Source organism: Coregonus lavaretus (assembly GCF_964263955.1).
Source record: "Coregonus lavaretus genome assembly, chromosome: 28".
Classification (NCBI taxonomy): Eukaryota; Metazoa; Chordata; class Actinopteri; order Salmoniformes; family Salmonidae; genus Coregonus; species Coregonus lavaretus.
Window position 1 is genome coordinate 17,803,072 of NC_140015.1, and position 25,741 is coordinate 17,828,812.

Sequence of the window (25,741 nt, forward strand, 5' to 3'; positions counted from 1 at the left end):
CCGGTGACACTTTTTACCACTTTTGACCTCCTTCCCTCGTGGTAGTTCTCACCGGTGATTAGTCTACTCCCCCCTTGCTCTCCCAGGCTTAGAGGTGCCTGCCTGTGACTCTGAAGTCATTTAGTGATGGGGTGCATTTCCTCACAAGTATCATGTCTCTGCATTCATCCATTCGGTTGGTTAAGGCTCTTCTTCCACATTGTGAGAAAGAAGCTCCAGAAGGCATTTTCAGGTGGAGCAAAGGTTGTGACATTTTACCTCCGCAGTAAAGTTAGAGAAGTGATTATATTAATTGCGGACAAGGGCATATGGTGGAAATTGTAGTCTCTACCCCCCCCCCCCCCTCTCCATATCACACTATTTTTCTCTCTCTGTTTCTCTCACTCCCTCACTCACTCACTCACTCACTCACTCACTCAGTCACTCACTCACACACACACACACACGCACGCACTTTCTTTCCTTGTTTCTCTCTCGGCTGTACAGCCTTCATCAGGGTGTCCATTATTAGATCATCACAGATAGAGATCTCTGCCAGTGTCATATCTCGTTACAGCAGCACAGTAATAACATTGCCAGTTTAATTGGCTGTGAATCGAAACGCCCAGATTGGAATTTCACCCCCCTAACACCACCCCTACCCACTTTCTCTCAGCACTCACCATACCCATACCCACTCCTCCCAGCGATGTAGAAGCGGTTTGCCAATAGGCACAGCTCCAGACATAGATTGAGAAGGTGAAAGGGATTATGGCTGCTGGGAAGGAAGTGGCAGGTTGTTGATGCTGTACACAGGATGACTCATACACACACAGTCTGAAAAGACATCTAGCACAGTCGAACACAGAGACACACGGGTGAACACACACAATTAAAACATGCACACACGCAAATTGCTAAAATATATTCCAAACGTGGTGTGTGTGTGTGATTTTTCCACCTTGCCGGCTCGGGGATTCGAATCAGTGATCTTTCAGCTACTGGCCCAACACTCTTAACCGCTAGGCTACCTGTTGTTGCCAGGGGAACGTCTAGTGTGCTAAAGAAAGAAGGAGGAGGATAGAGTAATGTCACATTCAGTCTTTGCCTTCGGTGTTGATCAATTGGATCAATTTTTATTGATCATCATTAGTTTCTGCTATATTTGGATATCTGGCACAGTAAGAGCTATTTAATGTTCCAGCTGACATTTTCCGTCACTTTAACATGTGGTAGGATGACATTCCAGCATGCCTAGTGGCTGTGCTATCCTATCCTATCCTAATTAGCCCGCTGTTTCACTACCAGGCACCAGGCAGGTGCTTGTCTGGAAAAGAAACATAATGGACCCATCCGTTAACACTAGGATAACAGTTGCAGAGGTTTGCCAGCTTGTACGGTGAAACTGCAGCCTCAACCGCGTCTAAAACTGGAGGTGTTGACACGGTGGAGATGATACTAAGTGTGCTGTTAATGAGCGATTTGGTATGTGTGTGTGTGTGTGTGTGTGTGTGTGTGTGTGTGTGTGTGTGTGCTCTATATTGTGAGTGGTGATAATGCAATATGTCAGTGTGTTGGTTTTAGGTGTCTTTTGTGAACAGTAGTTGATGTCAAATGACAAATTCTGCCGCTGTGTGTGAATATATTATACATGACTATATGACCCCTCTCTGTCTCTCCTTCCCAGGTGGCAGCTCCACAGAGGGTGACGGCCTGTTTGAGGGCGACTACGGGGTGCCTCCTCTCCCGGTGACCGAGGGCATGCAGCACATCCGCATCATGGAGGGCGTGTCACGCTCGCTGCCCTCCTCCCCCCTACTCTCCCACCAGGCCCTCAACATGAGACTGCAGACTACTAAGAGGCTCCCAGGTAGTTACTCAACCACTGGTCCTAGTTCAGTTTTGGTCTGTAGACGCACTAGGTGAGGTTTGGCATGAACAAACTTACTGCTGTCCTTTGTTCAGTACTACTGCGTGGACACAGCGAGAAGTATCAAGGAGCCTTGTTTTGTGCATGATGCATGTAGATTTGGTATTGAAGGTGAAAAGATGCTTGCTAACGCTGACGACATCTTCCACTTGATTCTAACTCCATTTTAACTGTATTCAGGGTCTGTCACACTGATCTGAATTGAACTGAATTACATTTCTGGCCAGTTCATCCTGTCCAAGTAGCACACTGTGGCTCCCGACCCCTTTGAAGATTAACCAATTAGATTCATAGAGGGCTGCTCTGCTTAAATCACAACCAACACTTTCATATTATCTGAGAATTGTCCCCACAATACAGTATGGCACCTGTCCTGACAAGGCTGATTGTGCCTCCCTGCTGAGTCCTCATTATGGGACTGAGATAAGGCCCACTGGGTGAACGTGGACCTGTCTCCCCCTTGGCCCCCTCGCTGAGCCCCCCCCCCCTGCTTTACCATTCCACTGGGGTAAACTCATACATCCCCCCACCCCCCCTTACCAGGATGGTTAATGCCAGGGTGTTTGCGATAGGGGAGCGGCTGTGTGTAATTCAGAGGGAGAGGAGAGATGGTGTGTGATAGGGATGGGAGTGTGTAAGTGATGGTGTGTACGAGAAAATGAAGTGTGTGAGTGTGTGCGAGAGTGATTGGAATGGCATGTTTTGATGGCTTGTCATGTGAATGTTTGACGTGCGAGTATTTGTCTATGGATGGTAGGGTGCATCGCAGTATGACTGAAAGGTGAGAAAGAGATGACGACTGGGATATTGGGTCCTTGAAAAGCGCTATATAAGTACTTATTATTATTATTATTATTATTATTATAGCAATGTGTTGGTTTTTCATGTGCAGGTATTTCAAGTTAAGGATTTCATGAGATGCTGATTTGTTGTTTATCTGAACTAGTTTTCCTCAGTATTATTCAACTCCCTGCAATGTCATAGTTTAGAGGCTTTCAAGAAGCCCAAAAGTTATCCATGTCAAATCCTCCATCCTCCTCACAAATAAGGTAATGAGTGTGGAGTTCGCCCATCTCCCTTGTTAACACCCATAACCCTACGTCACTTACCCCACCCCCGGTTAGTTCAGGTTGCATTGTGGGAAACGCATAATGTTACATCTCAGCGGGAAGCTGTGGCTGTTAAAGAGGCTGGTAAGCCGACTGTGACATCGCTCCTCGACACTGTCTGGCCCAGATAACATAACAAGGCGTCTCTCTGAAATCTGCCCCATAGATGGCAACAGGCCACCATTTCACAAGCTGGCCATCAAAACAGGCGAGGACCACAACAGGCTTGTGAAGATGAAGGGCTCTAAATGGATAGTTATTTTCAATACAGCTTCTCCACGCAAGATAAGATGGAGCTCACAGTGTAGTTTTCTGTTCAGGCCACCAGGGTGTACTAGTCTGGTTTTATTTCTCTTTATTTCTTTTTTTCCTCCCCTTTTTCCTCTTCCATCCATCCTCGGAGAAGGGCGAGACAGCCGGTGGATCATTATGTGGTGTGAATGTTGCAAGCACTCTTAATTGTCTTATGAAGTGACTGGTCAGGGTGTTTCACGATGCTCATAGAGGTCACAAACAAATGTGCGAGTGTGTCAAAGAAGGGTGTGACCAGGACACAGATTTGAATATTAATATACAGTATATAGGTCTTTCATGTCAACATTCTCTCGCTCTCTCTCTTTCTCTCCCCCTGTTCCACTTCCTCTGAACAGGCACCCAACATCTTCATTTCTTTCTGACCCCTTAACAACACTCATTGTTCCACTCCAAACTGTTATTTCTGTTGGGCTTTCCCCCACTCTTTTTTAAAATTATTTTTTATTTTATTTAACCTTTATTTAACTAGGCAAGTCAGTTAAGAACAAATTCTTATTTACAATGACGGCCTACACCGGCCAAACCCGGACGACGCTGGGCCAATTGTGCGCCGTCCTATGGGACTCCCAATCACGGCCGGTTGTGATACAGCCTGGAATCGGACCAGGGGGTCTGTACTGAGATGCAGTGCCTTAGACCGCTGCGCCACAATTACTTGTTTTCAATTATGTTTTGTAAACGTCATGGAGCCTTTTCCCACTCGTCTGCTAGTGTGAGCTAGTCGCTATACAGTATATGCTAGTTCACATTCTATATGAGTGTATGCAAAATGGTTGCTGCCTGCGTCAAAACTGATTTGAACTGTTTTTGTTTTAGGATTGTTATGGCATGGAAGGCTTTCTCTGCCAATTTAATGTATATTTGGTTATTTAATAAACAAAAAAAGGTATAAGTAAAAAAGGTATAATCTTTGTAAATGATATCATCGGTAGGACTGGTGGAGTTATATCGCACATGTAGCTAACAAAAACATATGGAAATGTCTGCTCTACCCAAAATTACAACCAAATAATTGCAGCCTTACCGCAAAAATGGAAGAGGAAAGTGGAAGGAGGAGAAAGTAAGGAACTTGTCTGTCAGCCTTGCATTAAAGAACATAATTGGTTAAGGAAAACTGTGATAAATAAAAAAGTATATCAGTTTCATTTAAGGATCAAAGGATTGACAGCCGTCCCATATACATTGCAAAATAGTTGGGAAGAGATTTTTGATGTACCGATCCCATGGCATAGTGTTTATGAATTGATACGCAAAACGACACCGGATTCAAAACTTAGAATCTTTCAATTTAAATTATTGCTACCAATAGAATGTTATTTATACGGGGGATACAATCTTCCCAGCTCTGCAGATTTTGCTGCGAAGAGACAGAATCATTAGATCATTTGTTTTGGTACTGTCCATTTGTAGCTTGTTTTTGGACACAGGTCCAGGAATGGCTAAAGGATTGCAATATTTACCTGGAGCTAACCCTGCAGATGGCACTACTGGGTGATCTGAAAAGTCATAGTCAATCGATCAATAACATAATAATACTATTAGCAAAAAGGTTTATTTTCAATTCACAATCTGTAGAAACAATGAGAATAGAAAGGTTCAGAACTTTTGTAAGACATCACAGTACAGTTGAAATATATATGGCAAATAGAAATCCTATATGGATGGTGTTAAAAGACAGATGGGAGGTGTTGAATGGGATTAAAGGATGGGACTAATAACAACTAACAACAAACAATAACAAGATAACTAATAATGTAGGCACGCTGTGTCCATAATAAGTGTATGGGTTGTAGGTTGGGAGCTTTTGTGAAGGAGCACAGTTAGAAAGATATGGCATATAGAAGCAAACCGGATGGACATCAGGAAAATTATCGGAGAGGTTGAGACTAGAAGAAGTTCAGGAGAAAGAACAAACAAAATGTAATTATTGTGTCCATAAAATGTAGATAGTGCGTATGGGCTGGAAGTAGAGGCCTAGGCGTTGTTGTTCACTAGTTTACTCCAAGTAGGGAAAGGGTGGCGGGGTTGGAAAGTAATAAAGGGGAATATATATATATTTTTAAAGGATATGTATGTTTGTGGGTGTGTATGTGTGTATATGTATATGTATGTGTATGTATATGTGTATGTGTATGTACACTGCTCAAAAAAATAAAGGGAACACTTAAACAACACAATGTAACTCCAAGTCAATCACACTTCTGTGAAATCAAACTGTCCACTTAGGAAGCAACACTGATTGACAATACATTTCACATGCTGTTGTGCAAATGGAATAGACAACAGGTGGAAATTATAGGCAATTAGCAAGACACCCCCAATAAAGGACTGGTTTTGCAGGTGGTGACCACGACCACTTCTCAGTTCCTATGCTTCCTGGCTGATGTTTTGGTCACTTTTGAATGCTGGCGATGCTTTCACTCTAGTGGTAGCATGAGACGGAGTCTACAACCCACACAAGTGGCTTAGGTAGTGCATCTCATCCAGGATGGCACATCAATGCGAGCTGTGGCAAGAAGGTTTGCTGTGTCTGTCAGCGTAGTGTCCAGAGCATGGAGGCGCTACCAGGAGACAGGCCAGTACATCAGGAGACGTGGAGGAGGCCGTAGGAGGGCAACAACCCAGCAGCAGGACTGCTACCTCCGCCTTTGTGCAAGGAGGAGCAGGAGGAGCACTGCCAGAGCCCTGCAAAATGACCTCCAGCAGGCCACAAATGTGCATGTGTCTGCTCAAACGGTCAGAAACAGACTCCATGAGGGTGGTATGAGGGCCCGACGTCCACAGGTGGGGGTTGTGCTTACAGCCCAACACCGTGCAGGACGTTTGGCATTTGCCAGAGAACACCAAGATTGGCAAATTCGCCACTGGCGCCCTGTGCTCTTCACAGATGAAAGCAGGTTCACACTGAGCACATGTGAACCGGGGATCGAACACATCTGGGTTCGATCCCCGGGACCACCCATACACAAAAAAAAAAAAAAAATGTATGCACGCATGACTGTAAGTCGCTTTGGATAAAAGCGTCTGCTAAATGGCATATTATATTATTATTATATTATAGACGTGACAGAGTCTGGACACGCCGTGGAGAACGTTCTGCTGCCTGCAACATCCTCCAGCATGACCGGTTTGGCGGTGGGTCAGTCATGGTGTGGGGTGGCATTTCTTTGGGGGGCCGCACAGCCCTCCATGTGCTCGCCAGAGGTAGCCTGACTGCCATTAGGTACCGAGATGAGATCCTCAGACCCCTTGTGAGACCATATGCTGGTGCGGTTGGCCCTGGGTTCCTCCTAATGCAAGACAATGCTAGACCTCATGTGGCTAGAGTGTGTCAGCAGTTCCTGCAAGAGGAAGGCATTGATGCTATGGACTGGCCCGCCCATTCCCCAGACCTGAATCCAATTGAGCACATCTGGGACATCATGTCTCGCTCCATCCACCAACGCCACGTTGCACCACAGACTGTCCAGGAGTTGGCGGATGCTTTAGTCCAGGTCTGGGAGGAGATCCCTCAGGAGACCATCCGCCACCTCATCAGGAGCATGCCCAGGCGTTGTTGGGAGGTCATACAGGCACGTGGAGGCCACACACACTACTGAGCCTCATTTTGACTTGTTTTAAGGACATTACATCAAAGTTGGATCAGCCTGTAGTGTGGTTTTCCACTTTAATTTTGAGGGTGACTCCAAATCCAGACCTCCATGGGTTGATAAATTTGATTTCCATTGATAATTTTTGTGTGATTTTGTTGTCAGCACATTCAACTATGTAAAGATTATTTCATTCATTCAGATCTAGGATGTGTTATTTTAGTGTTCCCTTTATTTTTTTGAGCAGTGTATATATATGTATATACAGTGGGGAAAAAAAGTATTTAGTCAGCCATCAAATGTGCAAGTTCTCCCACTTAAAAAGATGAGAGAGGCCTGTAATTTTCATCATAGGTACACGTCAACTATGACAGACAAATTGAGAAAAAAAAATCCAGAAAATCACATTGTAGGATTTTTTATGAATTAATTTGCAAATTATGGTGGAAAATAAGTATTTGGTCACCTACAAACAAGCAAGATTTCTGGCTCTCACAGACCTGTAACTTCTTCTTTAAGAGGCTCCTCTGTCCTCCACTCGTTACCTGTATTAATGGCACCTGTTTGAACTTGTTATCAGTATAAAAGACACCTGTCCACAACCTTAAACAGTCACACTCCAAACTCCACTATGGCCAAGACCAAAGAGCTGTCAAAGGAAACCAGAAACAAAATTGTAGACCTGCACCAGGCTGGGAAGACTGAATCTGCAATAGGTAAGCAGCTTGGTTTGAAGAAATCAACTGTGGGAGCAATTATTAGGAAATGGAAGACATTCGAGACCACTGATAATCTCCCTCGATCTGGGGCTCCATGCAAGATCTCACCCCATGGGGTCAAAATGATCACAAGAACGGTGAGCAAAAATCCCAGAACCACACGGGGGGACCTAGTGAATGACCTGCAGAGAGCTGGGACCAAAGTAACAAAGCCTACCATCAGTAACACACTACGCCGCCAGGGACTCAAATCCTGCAGTGCCCCCTGCTTAAGCCAGTACATGTCCAGGCCCGTCTGAAGTTTGCTAGAGTGCATTTGGATGATCCAGAAGAGGATTGGGAGAATGTCATATGGTCAGATGAAACCAAAATATAACTTTTTGATAAAAACTCAACTCGTCGTGTTTGGAGGACAAAGAATGCTGAGTTGCATCCAAAGAACACCATACCTACTGTGAAGCATGGGGGTGGAAACATCATGCTTTGGGGCTGTTTTTCTGCAAAGGGACCAGGACGACTGATCCGTGTAAAGGAAAGAATGAATGGGGCCATGTATCGTGAGATTTTGAGTGAAAACCTCCTTCCATCAGCAAGAGCATTGAAGATGAAACGTGGCTGGGTCTTTCAGCATGACAATGATCCCAAACACACCGCCCGGGCAACGAAGGAGTGGCTTCGTAAGAAGCATTTCAAGGTCCTGGAGTGGCCTAGCCAGTCTCCAGATCTCAACCCCATAGAAAATCTTTGGAGGGAGTTGAAAGTCCGTGTTGCCCAGCGACAGCCCCAAAACATCACTGCTCTAGAGGAGATCTGCATGGAGGAATGGGCCAAAATACCAGCAACAGTGTGTGAAAACCTTGTGAAGACTTACAGAAAACGTTTGACCTGTGTCATTGCCAACAAAGGGTATATAACAAAGTATTGAGAAACTTTTGTTATTGACCAAATACTTATTTTCCACCATAATTTGCAAATAAATTCATAAAAAATCCTACAATATGATTTTCTGGAAAAAAAATTCTCATTTTGTCTGTCATAGTTGACGAGTACCTATGATGAAAATTACAGGCCTCTCTCATCTTTTTAAGTGGGAGAACTTGCACAATTGGTGGCTGACTAAATACTTTTTTTCCCCACTGTACAGTGGGGGAAAAAAGTATTTAGTCAGCCACCAATTGTGCAAGTTCTCCCACTTAAAAAGATGAGAGAGGCCTGTAATTTTCATCATAGGTACACGTCAACTATGACAGACAAATTGAGAAAAAAATTCCAGAAAATCACATTGTAGGATTTTTAATGAATTTATTTGCAAATTATGGTGGAAAATAAGTATTTGGTCACCTACAAACAAGCAAGATTTCTGGCTCTCACAGACCTGTAACTTCTTCTTTAAGAGGCTCCTCTGTCCTCCACTCGTTACCTGTATTAATGGCACCAGTTTGAACTTGTTATCAGTATAAAAGACACCTGTCCACAACCTCAAACAGTCACACTCCAAACTCCACTATGGCCAAGACCAAAGAGCTGTCAAAGGACACCAGAAACAAAATTGTAGACCTGCACCAGGCTGGGAAGACTGAATCTGCAATAGGTAAGCAGCTTGGTTTGAATAAATCAACTGTGGAAGCAATTATTAGGAAATGGAAGACATACAAGACCACTGATAATCTCCCTCGATCTGGGGCTCCACGCAAGATCTCACCCCGTGGGGTCAAAATGATCACAAGAACGGTGAGCAAAAATCCCAGAACCACACGGGGGGACCTAGTGAATGACCTGCAGAGAGCTGGGACCAAAGTAACAAAGCCTACCATCAGTAACACACTACGCCGCCAGGGACTCAAATCCTGCAGTGCCAGACGTGTCCCCCTGCTTAAGCCAGTACATGTCCAGGCCCGTCTGAAGTTTGCTAGAGTGCATTTGGATGATCCAGAAGAGGATTGGGAGAATGTCATATGGTCAGATGAAACCAAAATATAACTTTTTGGTAAAAACTCAACTCGTCGTGTTTGGAGGACAAAGAATGCTGAGTTGCATCCAAAGAACACCATACCTACTGTGAAGCATGGGGGTGGAAACATCATGCTTTGGGGCTGTTTTTCTGCAAAGGGACCAGGACGACTGATCCGTGTAAAGGAAAGAATGAATGGGGCCATGTATCGTGAGATTTTGAGTGAAAATCTCCTTCCCTCAGCAAGGGCATTGAAGATGAACAGATATCATTCATTTCATCTGGTATTTATTTGTTCAAGTCGTTTTGTTGTACATATTCATTCTTGTATCTATAGGGATTGTTTGACATTTGGAATGTTTTGAAATGGTCTTGTTAAGATTATTACCTTCAGTTTAGCCTATATTAGGTCCGAGCACCACTTTGCATTGGGTGCATTGTAGATTGAGCAGTTGTGCCCTAGCCATTGTTAGGGGATTCAGTTTGCCTTGTTTTCAAGGTCTGTCTATCTGTCTCTGGCTTTCTGTGTCCATCTGTGTTTGACAAACATAAAATAGCCTAGTCATATTCTCAAAGCGTATTATCTCAAACTACCTCCCATGCATCCATATCAAATCTAGCTTTATTCTCTCATGCATGTCCAATATGCTTTGGTGGATTTAAGATAATATCATCTCTTAATGTGTTTGTCCTGGGTCAGGCCTTTTAGGGAGGGAATGAAACAGTGATTACTGATGAGGTTTTAAGTGGAGCAGCTCTCACTGGACACCAGCAGGCAGCTGAGATGGATGGATCATGTTAGCCAATTGGATTTCCTATCCTTCTCACACTGAAAGGTTTTCGAGGCATTATTCCCGCATTTGTCATCCTGGAAACAAAAGGGTTGGCTATATGGCGTGCACAGACACGCTAATGATGGCAATCAATGCGAGAGATGCCTCCTGCCAGGGACTGAATATTGGCTTTTGACCTCTTAGCCAATTAAGTTGACCCCATTGCATGAATTGAAGGCTTTGTCTGTGGTTCTGTTTGACACAGAGACACTCACAGATAGAGGAGAAAGAAACAAGATAGAGCAAGATTGATTTGACTATTTAAAAACATCATTCTTCTTACCTCCCTTCCATGAGGTATCTTATAACCACTCACCTGACATGACTGGAATCGTTGAAAACAAAGCTGAAGCTCCTTTTTACTTAATGTTTGATTACTTCAAGCTAGAGAGGAAGGATGGATGCACAGAGAAAGTATCTAAAAGAGCCCAAGAGAGCGAAATGAGAGCACAAAGAAAGACATGTAGAGAGTGTGAGATTCAGAGATAGTGGGTGGAGAGAAGGAGAACTACTCACCCGGACACCATTAGTGGAGTGGCCGGGTTAGCTAATCCAACAGCGTCTGAGCGGAATAAGGGTTGGAGATTCAATTATGAGCCTGACAGCCAGTCAATAGGCGTGTGGCGCAGACCGCTTAAGTGCTCCCGCTGTTGGTGACAGTCAGTCACTACGGTGTCGCCGTGTGGCCTAGCCATTCTACTCCCCTGGGAGCTGCCAGACCACACTCAACACAGGCCTGGCAGCCAAGAGCGTGGCAGTTTCCCCTTAGTCTAATTTAGGTGGGCCGAGCCTCTCCATTTTCCTTGCCATCCACCTAAGGAAAAGTTGTATTGGGATTTTGCTTTGCTTCCAACGTTCATTTTCACTGTTTAGCACTTTGTGTCCATATTTTTCTGACTGTTCTCTACTCAGTGGTGGTCTATTATGAATAATCCCTAAAGATAACCTATTGCTATGAGATGGATGAAGTGCTTGAGGAAAGTGAATGATGAGAGAGACTGAGAAAAGAGGGGAGTCATGTTCCCCTGGTAACCACATTAGCCTTTGTAGTTAACTTTCTTTGCCCGGCTCTCTCTTCCCACCTTCCTTCCTCTGCCTGCCATTGGCTATAGCTTTCAGCATCGTTTACTCTCTAATAGTTGTCCTTTACACTTCCCCACCGTTTTACACCTCCTCCTTTCCTCCTGCCTCCCACATTGTTACCATGACAACAGAAGTTCAACACACACTTATTTTGCTGGACTTAGACATACAGTGCCTTCAGAAAGTATTCACACCCCATTTTCCACATTTTGTTGTGTTACAGCCTGAATTTAAAATGTATTCAATTGAGACTTTGTGTCACTAGCCTTCACACAATACCCAATAATGTCAAAGTGGAATTATGTTTTTAGAAATGTTTACAAATTAATTAAAAATGTCAAACTGAAATGTCTTGAGTCAATAAGTATTCAACCCCTTTGTTATGGCAAGCCTAAATAAGTTCAGGAGTCCTGTTTGCAATAAGGCACTAAAGTAAAACTGCAAAAAATGTGGCCAAGAATTTAACTTAGTCCTGAATACAAAATGTTATGTTTGGGGAAATCCAACACATCACTGAGTACCACTCTTCATATTTTCAAGCATGGTGGTGGCTGCATCATGGTATGGGCATGCTTGTCATCGGCAAGGACTAGGGAGTTTTGTATTATAAAAAGAAACAGAATAGAGCTAAGCACTAAGCACAGGCAAATAACCTAAAACACAAGGCCAAGTATACAGTCGTGGTCAAAAGTTTTGAGAATGACACAAATACTAATTTTCACAATGTCTGCTGCCTCAGTTTTGATGATGGCAATTTGCATATACTCCAGAATGTCATGAAGAGTGATCAGATGAATTGCAATTAATTGCAAAGTCCCTCTTTGCCATGAAAATGAACTTAATCCCCCAAAAACATTTCCACTGCATTTCAGCCCTGCCACAAAAGGACCAGCTGCCGTCATGTCAGTGATTCTCCCGTTAACACAGGTGAGAGTGTTGACGAGGACAAGGCTGGAGATCACTCTGTCATGCTGATTGAGTTAGAATAACAGACTGGAAGCTTTAAAAGGAGGGTGGTGCTTGAAATCATTGTTCTTCCTCTGTTAACCATGGTTACCTGCAAGGAAACACATGCCGTCATCATTGCTTTGCACAAAAAGGCCTTCACAGGCAAGGATATTGCTGCTAGTAAGATTGCACCTAAATCAACCATTTATCGGATCATCAAGAACTTCAAGGAGAGAGGTTCAATTGTTGTGAAGACGTGAGGGCGCCCAAGAAAGTCCAGCAAGCGCCAGGAGCGTCTCCTAAAGTTGATTCAGCTGCGGGATCGGGGCACCACCAGTGCAGAGCTTGCTCAGGAATGGCAGCAGGCAGGTGTGAGTGCATCTGCACGCACAGTAAGGCGAAGACTTTTGGAGGATGGCCTGGTGTCAAGAAGGGCAGCAAAGAAGCCACTTCAGGGACAGACTGATATTCTGTAAAAGGTACAGGGATTGGACTGCTGAGGACTGGGGTAAAGTCATTTTCTCTGATGAATCCCCTTTCCGATTGTTTGGGGCATCTGGAAAACACCTTGTCCGGAGAAGACAAGGTGAGCGCTACCATCAGTCCTGTGTCATGCCAAGAGTAAAGCATCCTGAGACCATTCATGTGTGGGGTTGCTTCTCAGCCAAGGGAGTGGGCTCACTCACAATTTTGCCTAAGAACACAGCCATGAATAAAGAATGGTACCAACACATCCTCCGAGAGCAACCTCTCCCAACCATCCAAGAACAGTTTGGTGACGACCAATGCCTTTTCCAGCATGATGGAGCACCTTGCCATAAGGCAAAGGTGATAACTAAGTGGTTCGGGGAACAAAACAACGACATTTTGGGTCCATGGCCAGGAAACTCCCCAGACCTTAATCCCATTGAGAACTTGTGGTCGATCCTCAAGAGGCGGGTGGACAAACAAAAAAACACAAATTCTGACAAACTCCAAGCATTGATTATGCAAGAATAGGCTGCCATCAGTCAGGATGTGGCCCAGAAGTTAATTGACAGCATGCCAGGGCGGATTGCAGAGGTCTTGAAAAAGAAGGGTCAACACTGCAAATATTGACTCTTTGCATAAACTTAATGTAATTGTCAATAAAAGCATTTGACACTTATGGAATGCTTGTAATTATACTTCAGTATACCATAGTAACATCTGACAAAAATATCTCATAACACTGAAGCAGCGAACAGTGAAGACCAATACTTGTGTCATTCTCAAAACTTTTGACCACGACTGTACACTGGAGATGCTTACCAAGAAGACATTGAATGTTCCTGAGTGGCCAAGTTACAGTTTTGACTTAAATCGGCTTGAAAATCTATTGCAAGACTTGCAAATGGCTGTCTAGCAATGATCAACAACCAACTTGACAGAGCTTGTAGAATTTTGAAAAGTTAATGTGCAAATATTGTACAATCCAGGTGTGCAAAGCTCTTAGAGACTTGCTCAGAAAGACTCTCATCTGTAATCGCTGCCAAATGTGATTCTAATGTGTTTTGACTCAGGTGTGAATACTTATCTAAATGAGATATCTGTGTTTCATTTTCAATAAATTTGCTAAAATCTTCACTTTGTCATTATGGAGTATTTGAATTCAGGCTGTAACACAACAAAATGTGGAATAAATACTTTCAGAAGGCTCTGTATACTTGCCTTGTTGATTCTCTCTCTCCCTCATTTATCCATGCCCTGTACAAAAACATACTATTTTACCACCATCACCCACCACCACACTAATGACAGCAGGCTCTGGAAATAAAGGAATGCTTAGAGGATGAGTTCCTCTCTACCCACACCTTTCCCTCCAGCACCGGCTGGGGAGCCTGGGGGGTATGATGTGATTGGGGTGATGCTACTTCCTCACTTCCTCCCTCGTCTCAACTGTCAGGTGACTGCCATCTAAACATGCTCTACTCTGCTATCTCTCTCTCCCTCTCTCTCATTCACTCCCTCTGTGTCTACGTCACACGTCAACTGTGAAGGGACACAGAATTAGGCTTCAGTTTGCGAGCAGAGGAAAGACGCTGCTCGGAGCTGAGGATTGGTTTGAATGGAACGTTTATTATCCTCTTCTCCCGGGGTTGTTTGTCAACAATTCATGCAGAACGGAAGACATTTGGGTTTTATTTTCTCAAGCTTTACTGAGGGAAGGATTTAGTTAAATGGTGAGAACCCGTCCAATAAATCTGCCTTTCTCTTCTTCTCTTTCTGTCTCTCTCTCACTCTGGAGGGGAGTGTGTGAGGAGATGCCGGGGTGTTATATTTCAATATGTTATAATTGCATGTTAGTTTGTTGCATGTCTGTTATGTATGTATATTTCTCTATGACTGCGTGTACTTGTGTGTTTTAAAGAAAACATACTTGTGTCTGGGGCCTTTGCAAGAAAATGTACTGTAGCCAATAGACATTCAGAGAAGCCACCACCTCAACCCACAGGTGTATTCCCCTGGGAAATCCTATAGCCAACCCAAAGCCAATCAGAACCGGTGTGGGCGGTCATGGCAACTCAGGACACACTCTGAGGCACCTCTCGGTTGTCAAGGAAACCGCTTACATAAGAAGAACCCACGCGGAGGAAGGAAGGCAGGGCACCCTCAGGGACACGGGCAGCTGTCACTCTTTCACACACGTAAACGAACAGTCAGTCCTCGTTAGGGAGACTAATCACGCTACGCCATCTCCACCACTACTTCATATCGTCTCTGATTTATCAACAGTGGCACATACTACTGGCAGCAATGGACCGACCAGATGCCCACTGTCAAATGTAAAGTAGAATGTCCCAAAGGAGGCTTAATAAGCAAGAAATGTGCTCTTTATTAACAAATAATGCTCAGACAGAACAAAATGCAGACAGTAACCAGGTTTCCATCCAAACTTTTTATGCCAGTAAAGTACATGTTGGGGGGAGAAAAATGTTACGACGGTCTGATGGAAACAGCAAATTTGTCGGTAAGCTTTCCAAATGTCGGCAAATGGGATAGACAATATGGGATATTTTCATCTGTCAAATTAATTATGTGAGATGTGATTTTTAGAAACAGAACCATCAATAGAGTTGAAAATACGATTGAAACCCTTTTAACTTTTATTTTTTATTTGGTGCATGGGAATTTAACTGCAAAAGTTATTTTTATGTACACTATGTCATCCCGCACAGCCTTTTATCTACAACAAGTCAATTTTTTATGCAGAGTTTAGAATATTCACATGAAAATCTGTGGCCTATTGGATGGAAACCTAGCTAGTGTTGGTCATTTTACCATTGTTGAGGTCATACCCAACTGGGGTCTTATCACAATTTCACCTGTCTTATCTTTTTCAGCAGTCTTACACTGTATTTAAGGAGAGATATCTAGTGAGGTGTGAGAGCATTGCCTGTTTTCCATTTTTCACATTATTGCTTTGGTCAATAAGGGTCTCTTAGTCTTCAATTAGTCTTCTCACTGTGATACTAAATCTATAAAATGCACAGTATAGTAGATATTCTGGTATTTAAACTTGAAACTACTTACTCTTGCATTCCCATGGACCCTGTTGGAGATAGAAACCCTTAGAAACAGGCCTCTAAAGTCCTATTGAAGTCATACAGTGTGCTATTTATGTTCAATCATAAATGACAATGGGTTTGCCCCAGTGGAAGCTGCTGAGGGGAAAACGGCTCATAATAATTGCTGAACTGGAGTGTAATGGCTGGAATGGAATGGTATCAAATGTGATTGATACCATTCCCTTTACTCCATTCCAGCCATTATTATGAGCCGTCCTCCCCTCAGCAGCCTCCACTGGTTTGCCCCCTTTTCTATTATTTTTCTTCCTCTTTGTTTCCTGTAAACATTATTGCTATTTAAGTGAGCGTATATGTCATTGTCACAGCATCCATTTTCTTATTGTTATTGTTGTGTTCGGTTTACATAGCCCTGCAATACCCCATAAATGATGACTCTTTCATTGTACCAGCCAGGGCTGTTCAATATGACCTGCCATCGTTATTGTTTCTGTAATATGACCTACCAGAGCTATTCCCGCTGAATGTCTTCTGCTGGTAAAAATTGTTCTTGTAAGTCAAACCAGCTAAGCATGCCAGCTAATTAGATAATAACCGCAACAATAGCATTGGACTAATCGTCTGCACTTGCCAGCTATCACCGAGCAGGCGCTAGTGGCTACTTGCTTGTTAACCCTGCTCTCGTATTGTAGCATGTATGCTAGTGAGTGTGTTTCTACTGTATTTACGGAGGCCATTATGACGTTGCACAGTCCAGTACACAATATGGCGGTGACCCTCACAGTCAACGAGCCTGATGGATGACCCAATGCGGGGCATGAGACAAGGGGGTTTCACCTCGTAGCCACCTCACGTGTGACCGCTCGCCCTCTAATGGCTCAGTAATGGAGTGTGGGGCGTGTGTTACCGCGGCTCACATCCCAGGCCACTCGGGGTGATGGGTCAATGTGTGACAGCGGAGGTGTGTGTAGATGGGATTGTGATAGATTTGCTGGCCACCACCGCCATTTTCTTCTTCATCTGCCATTGTGAATGAATGAGCAATGCTAGATCAAAGAATGGGAGTTGCTTTTGCGGTACAGTAGCGTCACGTCTGTTTTTATGAAGTGCTTTGTTTTTGTTGTGTCATAGTGTTGTTTCTTAGGATTCAAGACATTGGGTTTGGCATTCAGCATGTCTTCTGGCTAATTTGATCATGTAGCCCAGTGCAGATGGCAGGTTCTAATTGTGCAATCTTTTCAACCCCACCAGCTCCTATTAATGAATGATGAAGACAAGACTCTTACTCCTAGGATGTATTATGGATTCAACCCACGCTCTTCCAGCTATATTGAAGAGATGCACGACATGATAAAGTATGTGCTGGTCTACATGTACTTATGCTCACATATTTATTCAGAGACATTGGTTTTTTAATCCATCAACTATGTTTGACTATAGAAGTCCGAAATAGGAATATCCTACTCTCACACACAAACGAGTGCTGCACACACGACTGCACACGTGACACACTACTCGGCCGGCCTGTGCGTGCTGTGCGACCGCTCGCTCACAAACATATTTTCTGATTCTGTAATCTCGTTAGCAGGATTTGTGGATCCATCATAGTGACAACCCAGCCCCCTGTGGATGAGGGTATTTTAAAGCCCCTTCCCTTCCTGGAAAGTGCTGCCGCAGAGAAATGTCACATCTGTCTCTGGAGGGATTTTCTACGCCCATGATGTATTTACACCATTTTATTAATTCCCTCTGCTAACCTACACTATCCTCCTTTCCTCTTGCCCTCCGCACCCTTTTCCACCAACAACCTCTCATTGGCTTCCTTTGAGCGCTCCAGGGGGAGACCAAAGGGAACGTTAAGCATAAGCTTTAATGGAAGGTGTGTCCTTTGGCGTTCTGGGGTGATGGGGAGGTTCTCTCTGGGCTTGACAGCTGGCGGGCAGAGTTAGTATCTCCATCCAATGAGAAATAGCCTGGAGAGAACAAGGACGTAGCATTGTTAGTGGTTTTTGTAGTAGTGCCTGCGATGCGACCCAGTGTTTACTGGTTCAACTCTTTGTGCTCTGCACCAGTGTATTCGCTGTTCAGCTGGCTTATGTAAGTTGTTGTTGCATGCCAGAAAGTGGTTCTTAACCCAATTCTCTGTCTCTAAATATCTCACCATGTAAATAGAAATGCAACATATGGCATTCAGATCTCCTTTTTTGTGATTGTTCAGCTCTTCAGCCATAATGAGGTAGTGCTATTGCAGAGAATAGACAATAAATATGTTATCTTGGGAGTATTAAACAGATTTCTCACATGTCGTTGCCAGACCTTGAAGCTAGGAGAGAGCAAAGATGACAGACCGGATTTGTCACCTTGAAATTTGTTCGTTAGAGTGGAGCATGGAGGAATGTGCCAATACACCAAGACGACATCTCCATACTGTTCTAACCTGAGGAAAGATTTTAAGCCTAGAATGACACTTCCTTGGAAAACAAGGCACCATTCATTCTTCCTGTTTTCACGGTCCTCTCAATTAATAAACACATTGGTTGGTTCAGAACCGAGGAAGGTATCACTTTTTGGTGGATCCTGAGGAGAATTGTCTCACCCACTCCAAGAGTAGTTTTTTTTACACGACTGGACTATTCTGTCTTCAAGCTGCAATTAGTTTTCTGGTAACTTTTACCTCACAGAACCTCTCCTTGAGCCTGTGGAAGGAGTTGAACTCCAGCTAAACTCAAGCAAGGGACCTTGAAACATCACACAGTTCTTTGATAGCTTTTGAGGAGTGTGGCTACTCTTGCCCAGACAACTAGCTTTCATGCCAGATTTCACTCTCTTTTTTTCCTCTCCAAAGAATGATGGAAGTATATAAGCTCTGAACACTTTGAAGTCCCGCCCAGGGGGGTAAACCATATTACAGTGTTCTCCCATGTAACGAATGACAACTCGTCCCAGCAGACAGACGGTTTGAGAAATGTCGTATACCCAAGATCTCCAGTCAAACTCCAGAGTTCACTCATCAACTCTGCTGTCACTTTTCAGTGATTCATACCGTCTACATGTCTTAAAGTAATTGTCCAGTGAAAATCTCACTTTTAAAAGTGAATATTCTGTTAACTTACAGTGCATTCGGGGCCTCCCGAGTGGCGCAGCGGTCTAAGGCACTACATCGCCGTGCTAGAGGCATCACTACAGGCCGGCCGCAACTGGGAGACCCATGAGGCGGCGCACAATTTGGCTCAGCGTCGTCCGGGTTAGGGGAGGGTTTGGCCAGCCGGGATGTCCTTGTCCCATCGCGCTCTAGCGACTCCTGTGGCAGGCTGGGCACATGCGCGCTGACTTCGGTCGCCAGTTGTACGGTGTTTCCTCCGACACATTGGTACGGCTGGCTTCCGGGTTAAGCGAGCAGTGTGTCAAGAAGCAGAGCGGCTTGACAGGGCCTTTCCAAATCATGTCTAATCAATATAATTGGACTCCAATCAAGTTATAGAAACATCTCAAGGATGATCAATGGAAACAGGATGCACCTGAGCTCAATTTCGAGTCTCATAGCAAAGGGTCTGAATAATTATTATGTAAATAAGGTATTTCTGTTTTGTATTTTTAATACATTTGCTAAAATTTCTAAAAACCTGTTTTTGCTTTGTCCTTATGGGGTATTGTGTGTAGATTGATGAGGAAAACTTTTAATTTAACTATTTTAGAATAAGGCTGAAATGTAATTTTGGGGGGGAAAAGTCAAGGGGTCTGAATATTTTCCGAATGCACTGTATACCCAAATAATGTTTTTGACTCATCCTATATACTCATATTTGTGGTCAAAGCGAAAATATAAAAACACTTGAAAAATCCCACCTCAAACTTTTGTATCTCAAACAGACCGTTTAAAAAATGCTTACTATTTCCTCTTAGAGGAGGATTAGCGGGCCAATCGGCGGTCTACTCGCATGAATATTTTTAATGAGCAGTAAACGCCCACACCATTCTGTTGGGCTACGCCCACACCCTTCCAACAAAGAAAAGCTGATTTTTAACAAACTTAATCAAAACATTTTGGAAGGAAAACTATTTCACTCATTGTAATTAATTATAGGTCATATTTCATAGAAATCTGGAAACACTGGACAGTTACTTTAAAAAAAGAGAGAAGAAAGACTGCAATAGCACAACTGGAATGCTTTCATCTTGTAGTATCATTCTGGAGAGGTCTCCTCCTAACTCTTGCCAACTGGAAACTTAAAGGAGAGTGGGCTTTGACCATTAGCTGATATTCCTGTCTGTTTTATTCCCTCATCCATTTAAACATTATTTTCTTAGGATGCCGTGTTTGTCTTAGAGACATGGCTCTCGCTCCGAATGACACTCTCGTCTGAAACCGCTTCCCCACAGCCCAGACTGTGATTCTCTTATAAGTCTCTCAACTCACTCCAGCTCCACATAGTAGGCCAAGATTTGGTGCACTGGCTGGCATCTCCAAAAGCTGCCTGGTAAACTCACATAGTCTTCACATCTGCTTGTCAAGAAACAAACCGTGGAAGGACTCACTTTGTAATCACTTGTCCCGTCTATAAATATTCCCACTGTTCTCACATTGTGAAAGCCTGACAAAAACCTGCTGTGGTCAAAATACTGCTACATTAAAACTCTGGGCATTCCCCTTTCTTTTCACGTCAAAGAGCCAGACATACATTTTTTTCCTTTTGTTTTTCAAACCAAAATTAATGGAATGCATGCAGGAATTGCCACTAAAATATGTCATAAACTTTTGACTTTATGAGTTTCATGTTTCCTAATTACTCCCTTTGTATTCCCCACCCTTAGGTGGAGAAACAACATATTTTTGTTTGAATTCTGTGTGTTGCTACTAATTTTATACTTGTTTTCAAGAGTTGTCTCTAGGCTTGTTGCAACAACATTTATAGTTACAGTACTTATGCGTTGTGTGTATGTGTATAAGTTAACTCCATCAGATGACACCAGTGCTTAAGTGCAGCTGTTGTGGCTAGATGTAGATGTCTTGGTAAAGCTAACAAACAGTAGGTATGGTATCTTGTTGCATAAACAAGACAAGGCCGTCCGCTGACGCTACCGGACATGCAGGGATGACAGATTGGCCATCTCTTAAAAGCAGTGACACATGACCCACCCTGACTCCGACACCCCCTTGTCCGCTGCAGACGGCTCTCGGGGTGGCAAGGTCAAAGGGGCGATGACCCTGGGCCCCTTGTTTGACCGTCCCCGTGTCTGTGACCCAACAACAGAGTAACTCTACCCTCCCCCTGCACAGCCTGGGTTGACACACTTCCCATAAGCATTACCATCTGTGCTCTGGACCTCCTCTTCACAAGCCAGCCCTATCTCTCTTTCTCTGTCTGGTTAGTGGTTCCCTCTCTGCTCCTCTGTGGCTCCCTGCCCTTTTTCTGTCTGTCTTTCTCTGTGAATGTAGGTGTATGCTTGTGCATTTTTGGAGGGGGGTCCTCCCATTCCAGAATAGGAGCTTTCTCTCCCTACATCAACCTCTCCCTGTGCCAAGAATACTGACCTGGATATGCACTGGTATGGTAAGCCTGACCCCTCGGTCTGTCAGGAACTGATCTGTCTGAGTGAGAGAGCATTTGTGTAAATGTGTGTGTGTGACGTTTCTCCCAACTTTAACAGCACTTTTTCATAAAGAAAGGCAGAGAGCAATGCTGAGGTCGCTGAATGAGCTTGGTGGTTTCTCGCTGGCCCCCCTCCCTCTCTCCCTCCTTTCCTCCCTCGCTCTGTGGTGTTTGGACTCCTTATGGTTTCTGTTGAAGTCTCAGCCAGCTGTATTCTCTGAAGCCTTACAGAACAACCAAACCGCCAGCGCAGGCCTCGCCTCCCCCTCCACCGTCCCGTCCAACGTAGGAAAAAGGAACCAGGACAAAGCAGCTCATTTTACATCACACTACTGGAACTATACAGACCCATTTTTGCAAGGGCTGCTTTTGCACTCATCGTGGGGGTACAACGCTCTTACCTAATCATGGATTGCGTCGCGTCGATGAGGAAGGCGTGTGCCCGCACGAGAGTGAGGTGTTCGCGACAAAGGTGTTTGCGGCGGCGACGGGAACAGGGTTGTGGAGGCGACGCTATAGCAACAGGAGTCGGTCATGCCTCCTCATTAGTCCGGAGATTGTTGTTGGATATCTGCTGTTTGTCCCATGAGCACACCTCAGAGCTGCCTCACATTGAGACAGGCCACACTGGAGAAAGTGATGGACAAGAAATGGGCGGAGAAGGAGGAGGTGAGAATAGAGGGAAGAAGTGGAGAATGGAGAGAATGTTAATGGTCAAAGATGGAAATGTATGGAAGAGGAGGAGAAAGAGTGAAAGTAGGGGTGGAGAGCTATTAAATGCAGACAATGGCTGTCTCGTTGTCCATCGCAGCTCATTCAAAGCTCTTCTTTCTCTCTCTCCCCACCTGACTCCATTAGACGATCCATAGTAGTAGTCAATGATTGACAGCACGTAGACTAATAACAGCTCAGTGTGTACTGTAGTTCATAGGCCTCATTCGTCCCCTCACCAGAGCAAGGTATCGGTGAGAGACAGGAGGGTCTGGATGATGAGGAGGCATGGCATCTGTCTAATAAAGCCTGTGATAATGACATGTATTTTTTACCTCCGTCATTTTACGCCTCTGTCAGCTCATCAAATGTAATTCATTGGAATGCCTCCGTGTGGAGTGTTTGTCACGAAGAGAGATGGAGATGGACCGGAGGCATGGCCTAGGTGTCATCTGTCTCGATTAAGGGAGATTTAGTTGGAGATGTGGCGACGCAAATGGAAGGAGATCACAGCATAAATGGTGTTCGATTGTATTGAGTGGTGTGTGAGAGTGTGTGAGAGTGTGTGAGAGTGTGTGAGAGTGTGTGAGAGTGTGTGTGTGTGTGTGTGTGAGAGAGAGAGAGAGAGAGAGAGAGAGAGAGAGAGAGAGGAGAGAGAGAGAGAGAGAGAGAGAGAGAGAGAGAGAGAGAGAGAAGAGAGAGAGAGAGAGAGAGAGAGAGAGAGAGAGAGAGAGAGAGAGAGAGAGAGAGAGAGAGAGAGAGAGAGAAGAGAGAGAGAGAGAGAGAGAGAGAGAGAGAGAGAGAGAGAGAAGAGAGAGAGAGAGAGAGAGAGAGAGAGAGAGAGAGAGAGAGAGAGAGGAGAGAGAGAGAGAGAGAGAGAGAGAGAGACTCAGATAGTGTCAATATTGTATTGAACTGAGGTATATGTAATTTCGGTTAATTTGTGAGATAATAAGGACACAGTTCAACTGTAACACAGATGATTGTAAACAATTATAGGTGGTTTGTTAACTCTTGCTGGCACAGGAAGTGCAGAATTTAATTGTTTAGCCTATGTGCTCAAGTTACTGTCTCCACAACTGCTTTTAATACTGTCTCCAACATATGTTGAGGGTATTTATTGCTGGATCTCCATACAGACAGGCCCATCTCATTCATCTTCCAGCCTCGCCTCTCTTCCACCACCACCACCCACCCCCCAGAACCTCCGAAGCCACTCTGTTCTGTGCAGCTCCACTAACTCAAACCAGCTTGCTGACTTATTTTCGGACATGTACTTTCGGAGCATAGCACTTACGGCATTTGTGATCTTACCTCCCCTAAAGGTCTATCTCGGTCTCTCTCTCTCTGTCTGTGTCTGTCTTAAAAATAAAATATCAACTCCGACTCTCCACCAAAATTGTCATCAAAACAATGGGTGACCTGCCAACAAGTTCAATATGTGTCGTTTTTGTTATGATGGCATTTCATTTTCAATACAAAAAGAACATTTCTTCAGTTGCATTACAAGATAGTTGTGATTTGTAGAAGTACAGTAATGAACCCACTCCAGAGGAGTTGGAAACATTGTGTCAGTGCCATTGGAATGATAATAAAATTATTAGATTACGGGTTCCTAGCGTCAGTCAGCGTTCTGTAGCTATTAAATGCACAACTGTGTGGTGGGGTGTTGTATTTCAGTGCAACGTAAGCTTTTTTCACATGCTGTTTCAAAAGGCTTTGTCACTACTGGCCTTGGAAGGAGGAGTCTGCTTTCCAAGGGCTTTGCAATTCAAATGTTGGGGTTGAAGCCTGACCACCTCTGCCAGCCATGCTATCATATCAGTCATTGGTTAATATGCCGTCACTCAAAAACCACTTAGCCAATTGCTATCTCCTCTCCTGTTTTGAGACCCTTGCGCATTACAGCTGCTGAGAGAGAAGACATGAGGTTTCATCAACCAAACTGATGTTTTCTTTTCCCTGCCGTAAATACAAACAAATAATGAACGGTGCCTCTTACGGGAACCACGCTCAGTTAGAGTAGAGCTTGCTGGAAAATGGAGGGGGCGGGGACCAAGGTACTTTAGGATGTTTACGAGGTTCCCCATGGGTCTTGTATCCCAGAGTGGAATGACTTTAACATCTGAGCTGAGGAGACGCTACTGCTGTTATTGTTTGGATTAACTAGTGAGGAAAAGGGGGGCATCATGGCAGACCAACAGAACATAGTTAATGTTGCTGTTGTGACCCTACGCTGTCCAACTCCACCTACTACAGACATGGCCAGTCACTAGTTAGCACAATGTTGGGCAGCTCACGAGGATGGGTTCTGTCTGACTATGCACTATATTGCCATTTCTGAGGTTTCTTGCAGTGACCCAAGCTTGGCCTGAACTGCCCAGAACAAGCTAGTTCCAGTCTGCAGTGTGTTCTCGGCACATGAACCACTGTAACAGTGTTTTCCTTGGCAGATGACTACAACAGGGGTCATTCAAACAGGGATAACCTGTTGGTCATAAATCCGTCCACCTCCCCTGCTCTCCTGTTAAAATTCCTGTTGCTGAAATTACCCCCGTCAGTCTCCAGCCCCCTGCAGTCAGTCTGACCTATTTAATGGCCACTGTCTACATCTCTCTCCAGGAGGGGTTAACAGCTCACTCTAGTATAGATGTGTGTCTCTTCTGGGGGGGATAATAAGTGTCAACTGTTATGGTTGTGCTCTTTTCCGTCCTAGTAAGGATCCAACGCTATTCAGTAATAAAGAATGTCATCGTTAGCGGCTGATACTGCTTGAGAAACCTCTGAACAGACATGTTTGATGAGCAACATTTTCCAGCCATGTGCCTTGTAGAGATTGACTCTCATAATGGTGTCAGCAGTGGGATCCAGCAGTAATTATAGGCTTTCAAAACGTGACATTAAGTCCACCAGTGGAAGAAAGACAAAGAAAGAGGTCTTGAGAGCCTGTGCGAAAGGGCTAGAGCTGGTGAGAGAGATGGAAAGAAAGAGAGAGACGCAACCAGGAGCACATTCCGTAGTGCCCTGATAGTTGCCATGACGACCATCTGCATTATTGTACTCCTTCAGCAGGGTGAGATTCTGTGGAGAGAGGGAGAGAAAGGAGAACCACCAGAGCACTGTAATGTACCTGCTTCTTTTTCAGGTCCATATGCTTCATCCTGGTGAACGATAGCTGTGATCATACAGTAGTGTCAGGATTTGTATGGGTTTATTATTTAAATTCTGTGCCATTTTTTGGCTCACACGATCTGAAATAAAAGATGATCTCTAAAGAGCTGTTCTATTTTTTGATGTGCTTGTAGTTATATAGTTGGCATATTTAGGTCGAGAGAATACATTAAAATGAAGATCAATGATTCTATGCAGTCTCTTTCCTCAGCTGTGGTGCCATCTCCCTCTCTCTTAGGCATAGGTGACTAATCAGCCATTTTATA

The 25,741-nt window shown here is 44.2% G+C and overlaps 1 protein-coding gene across 2 annotated transcripts in view; it reads left to right on the plus strand.

The window, feature by feature from the left end:
• Positions 1–25,741, plus strand: part of LOC311104177 (protein TANC2-like) — a gene marked incomplete at both ends in the record, with an annotated part of 72,165 nt that overhangs the window by 18,133 nt on the left and 28,291 nt on the right. For both annotated transcript variants that reach the window (XM_084145867.1, XM_084145868.1), the window contains one exon: positions 1,667–1,849. In XM_084145867.1, coding sequence (XP_084001993.1) covers positions 1,667–1,849 — 183 coding nt within the window. The remainder of the gene's footprint in view (positions 1–1,666; positions 1,850–25,741) is intronic.